Source organism: Triticum dicoccoides, chromosome 6B (genome assembly GCF_002162155.2).
Source record: "Triticum dicoccoides isolate Atlit2015 ecotype Zavitan chromosome 6B, WEW_v2.0, whole genome shotgun sequence".
Taxonomy (NCBI): domain Eukaryota; kingdom Viridiplantae; phylum Streptophyta; class Magnoliopsida; order Poales; family Poaceae; genus Triticum; species Triticum dicoccoides.
The window spans coordinates 702,739,271-702,744,560 of NC_041391.1; the positions used below are offsets into that span (position 1 = coordinate 702,739,271).

The window sequence follows — 5,290 nt, forward strand, 5'->3', positions numbered from 1 at the left end:
ACCGTTTTATCCAGAACATGCCTTTCAAAGCAAATAGTGTGGTCTGGGCTTCTCTTAGGAGAGAATGTGAGATCCGTGGAAATATGAGGATTGGAGAACTTGCAGAGGAGGAACTTCTTCGGTTTGATCCTAGCTACAAACCTGAAACTGAAAGCCTCGTCTTGTCTGACATATTTTCAGATGGAAGGAAACAGAAAAGGGCTGCAATGGTGAGAAAGGTTATAGGCCTCAAACCTAAGCATAAGCGTACAAAGTAGCAGTGTAGTTTTTTCAGACACAATATGAGTGGGGAAAAGACTGCTCCCAACATAGTGAGATGGTTTCTGTAGCCTTTGGATTGCTAAATTTATTCTAAGGCCCTAAATGCCAATAAAAATTGTCAGTGATCTTCGGATGCATGCTGGTTGTCATTCTTCTTTCAAGTATCTGTGAAGATTTACAGCAGAGGTATATGTTTGAGTGATGGAACCAGGCTCCATCAAATGAAACAAGGGTCATGCTCTTGCATGGACAACTGGTGATGCTAATGCAAATATTCTGGACAAACTATGGCCGCTATGTTCACAAATTGCAGGCAAGCCTCTCTTTCTTTTTTGTTCTTTTCTGTGCAGTACATGCGTAAACTAATAATGAGTTCAAAATGTTGGAGATCCAAAACAATCCACCTGTCAAACATAAATGAGTTGATCAAAACCAACAACTCACAATTTATTGCAGATTGACAGCTGACCTAACTCTGTCAGAATAATATCTGAACACTCCATGGTCAATGTGTTGTTAAACTGCAGAAAAAATAAAAGAAAACACTGAGAGAAGCTCACAACTGCTTGCTGCAATGGCAAACTACTGACTTTTCTTAATCTTTTTTTAAATTTTATGTGTTTCCAAATAAAAACCTGTATTTTCAAATTACTTCTACAATTTTAGACCTGCATTTTATTGCGTTGCCTTTTTTTTCAATATTGATGTTGTTCTTTTTTCGCTACTACTGATAATCTGAAGTCAGATTGACTCGAACTAATTTCTTATTGGAAGCTCTCCTTTTCACCCACAAGAATGTCAAGAAGGTGATGACCAACCACAACAATAGCTACCTTTTTGTTTGTGCTCTCTGTATATCATACTACAATCACACTCTTTCTGGAGAATCAAATATCACGACCAGGCTTAAGACAAGGTCTAAATGATCATGGCAAAGGTATGTTTTTCAAGCATCTAAACGTATATACAGATCCATGGTAGAAGTAGTTCTTCATATTGTTTTGAGGTTGAGGTGTTCTTATGAATTTGTGACAGGAACAATACGAGAACAACATGTCAAAGACTTATGTTCTGAAAGTCAGCATGCACTGCCAGTGCAATGGTTGCATCAAGAAGATCAACGACGGGGTGAAAGAGATCGCCCTTTCAGAAGGTACATATGCACGTTGCTTAAATGAGCATCTCTTTGTGATAGACTGATAGTATACATCTGTTTTTATGTGTGATTATTGCACATGTCTTCTGTTGCACTGCCTTTGTGAATGATCTAAATTTTGGCCTTCATGGTTATGAAGGGGTGGAGAGGGCTGACCTGGTGGTGGAGACGGCAGAGGTGATAGTGGTTGGGAGAATGGACCCAGAGAAGCTCTGCTGCTTGCTGCATGAACTAACGCAGAAGCATGTGAAGATAGAAACCGAAAGAACCGTATCTGAAGGAGAAACTGCAGCTTCTCGGGAAACCAAGAACCGCTTTGGCCAGGTACCATTGTTTTCAGGCTAATAAGTCTATTGTCCATCAAAATTACAATGCTAAAATAAATCATACTATAGTCAAATGATGGTGGTAGGAAATACAGAGCTGGCTGTTGTTAAACCGGTCTAGCATTCATTTTGGTCCTATTGATGCAATTATTCCTTCATGTTCATCTTTCGCTGGGTAAACAATAGGTACATAGGAGCTTTTTTTTTTGAAACAGGAGGTACATAGGAGTTAGGACACAGAATGTACACATTGCACCAAATTAGGTAGGTGACCTGCTGAGCTACCCATTTCTTGTAATCGATGTTGTTTGTGGCCAAACACACACACATCATGTTCGTATTTACCTTCATTTCTCAACTGCTACGCGCCAAGTAGGAAGCTAGTAGGTCACCAGCTATGAAGCAGCTGATGTACGATGCACTGCATGATCATCTCAATATCTCCAACTGAACCTTTCAGGCTACTTCGGGCTTATTCGCTTTGGACACATCAGAAGAAAGCCCAGTAACACCTGTTACGCTGAGCGCACCGCCAGTTCCCGAGGCATGGAGGAGCCAGACCGTGCCTTCCCAGAGATGCGCTTACCGTTGGTCGCTACCTCTGCCCGGCCCACTCGGCGTGTGGGCCGCGTCTGACATCGAGGGGACAATGGCGGTGTACGATCTCTGAAAGCTTGTTCAACAGCACAACCAGCAGACGCTGCTGCACTCTGTCATCACCTTCGCTTTGTGCTAGCTGAGTTTTTTGTTGCTCAAGCATTTTCCGCCAAGAGCTTTAACCGATGTGTTCCTTGTTTCTATCCGTGGCTTAATGACACGGGCATGCTCTCTTTTGCTTCGTTGTTCATTCGTGATGTTGTGCAGTAGATAGGAATCCAGGGGAGAGGTGTAGGAACTGGGCATGGAATCCCAAGTTTCATCAGCATTGCTTGTATAAAAGCGGGTTAGATTGTCATGTTGTGCAGTAGTACATAGGAATCCAGGGGAGGAGTGTAGGAACTGGGCATGGAATCTCAAGTCCTATGTGTTAATGGGCTGGCTGGAGTTAGTGGGGAGTCTTTGCTGCTGCTCTGTTTTATTGCTGTGATGAGTTGGGCAAGTAAATTTGGTCCAAGGCCCTAAATTATCAATAAAAAATGTCATTGATCTTTGGATGCATGCTGGTTTTCATTCTTATTTTAAGTATCTGTTGAAGATTTACAGCAGAGATATTTGTTTGAATGATGGAACCAGGCTCCATGAAACGAAACAAGGGCCATGCTCTTCCATTAACAACTGGTGATGCTAATGAAAATATTTGTGGACAAACCATGACATTATTTGTTTCTCTTCTGTGCAGTGCGTGTGTTAACTAAGCATGTGTTAAAAAATTGTTGGAGATCCAAAAAATGCACCTGTTAAACTCATCATGGTCAATGTGCTGTTAAACTGCAAAAAAGAGAGTGAGGGCGCAAACAGAAGCTTACTACTGCTTGTTGCATGGCAAACTACTGACTTCTATTCATCTTTGTTTTTGAAAATTGTGTGTTTCCAGATAAAAGCCTGCATTTTCAAATTACTTGTACAAGTTTAAACCTGCATTTCATTGCATTGCCTTGTTTCCAGTATTTTATGTTGTTCTTTTCTTTTGTTAGTTACTACTCCCTCCGTAAAGAAATATAAGAGTGTTTAGATCACTAAAGTAGTGATGTAAACGCTCTTATATTTGTTTACAGAGGAAGTACTGATTATGTGAAGTCAGATTGAGAATGACTCGAGTCAGATTGGCTGCTGTTAAATCGGTAGAGCATTTCGTTCCGGTCCTGTCCATGCAGTGTTCTTCCTTAGATGCATGGGGCACTGAAACTGAATGTACACATTGCACTGAATTAGGCAGGTGCGCTGCTGAGGGCTACTAATTTCTTCTAATCGATGTTGTCTGTGCTCAAACGCCCACACCCAGAGTAACACCGCACACCATGTTTCGTCTTCACCTCCATTTCTCAACTGCTACGAGCCAAGCAGGAGGCTAGTAGGTCGCCACACCAGCTATGAGCCATCCGATGTACGTGATGCACTGCATGATTGTGACAATTTCTCCAACTGAACCTTTCAGGCTAGTTCCGGCTCATTCGTTCCGGCACTGCATGTACGTGATGCACTTTTAGAGCTAGGAACTGGAACATGCATGCGACGCAATGTGATGTGGGGTGGTGTATCCTCACGCGGTGAAGCACATGCAAGGCTCGATCGCCTCGCCAAACCCCAGTCACTGGGCTGGGGTCTCTTTTTCTCGGATTTACTAAAACACAACATGAGCCGGGGTCTTTTGCACTTTCCAGTGTGTGCTGTAGTGCCAAGTCAAGTTGTTAAGGCGACGGAACATGCACCCATCTATCCAGTACTGCATCTATCTCACGCGGCAAGACACGTACTCCCTCCGTTCCAGAATAGATGACCCAACTTTATACTAAGTAGCACGTTGACCCGCTGGTCGTGACCGTGACTCCCCCGTCTACACACCACACTCTCTCACTACACCTGGCAATCTTGTTGGCTCGTCATGTCCAGTGGTCTCGTCCTCGTCTCGTCTCGCATCTTCTTCAAGTTTATGCCGGGCTAACATGCAGAGCGCTGAGGGCACTTGTGGTTCTGTCTCTCTGCCACGCGGGCCTGCGGTGAGCTCATGTCTTGTTTTAACAAAAACGAGTACCTTAGCATACCACCGTGCTCATTTGCACTTTCAGAATAAATAGGAGAGCACTTACTTGTGAATGAGCAGATGGGGCGAGAAGACGAGACCTGCAAGCCTCCCGGGGATGCAGATGGGGCAAGAAGACGAGGCGTGTGCAATCCTGCCGATTATAATTCTCTCAGACCCTTTATCTTCGGAATGGAGCGGCCATCACATGGGATTTGTTTCTCTTTTAGGCCTCACTCGGTTTGAAGAATTTATACAGAAAAAGCATATGAACAAAGATTTCAGGGGAAAATTTCCTATAGATGGATTCGGTTTGTAGGAAACGCATATGGGAATTTCGTAGGAATACTATTTATTTTCTATGCTTTTGGAGAAATCTACACATCCACTTGAAACTCATTTTGTGTGCAGGACTGAGGCACGACAATTCCTTTGGATGAAAGTGCCATCCTATCAACTTCATGCACTATTCCTAAATCCTACGTTTTGATTTTCTCCAAACCGACTGACGCATTAAATGTGCATTACGTGCATTGCGCCATACAGGTTGGTAGCTACAGCCAGATAATATACATTCGTGACAAAGGCTGTAAACGAAATTGATGACCAATTGGAAAATAGTAGGGTCCCTAAAAATAATTGTAATTTGCACGGTACGACGCCCACAATCAACAGATTCGTGTGCATCGGTTAAAAAAACTTCAGATTTTGACATATGCGAGTTCCAAAGATAGACAAGAAAAAAGCTGAGACTTATTCTCTATCCCTGGGTCACTAAATAACCGACAAGCCTTGAACATATCAGTTTATGTAGATGTGATTCTCCGCGTCCGTTACAAACGTCACTCCGACTGCGAAGGTGTCATT

The 5,290-nt window shown here is 42.9% G+C and overlaps 1 protein-coding gene across 1 annotated transcript; it reads left to right on the forward strand.

The window, feature by feature from the left end:
• Positions 1-583: 583 nt before the first annotated feature.
• On the forward strand, positions 584-2,901 carry LOC119324664. Its single transcript, XM_037598440.1, has 4 exons — positions 584-1,198; positions 1,297-1,414; positions 1,557-1,741; positions 2,204-2,901. The coding sequence occupies exons 1-4, from the start codon at positions 1,184-1,186 to the stop codon at positions 2,411-2,413; spliced, it is 528 nt and encodes a 175-aa protein (XP_037454337.1). The 5' UTR covers positions 584-1,183; the 3' UTR covers positions 2,414-2,901.
• Positions 2,902-5,290: the final 2,389 nt, after the last annotated feature.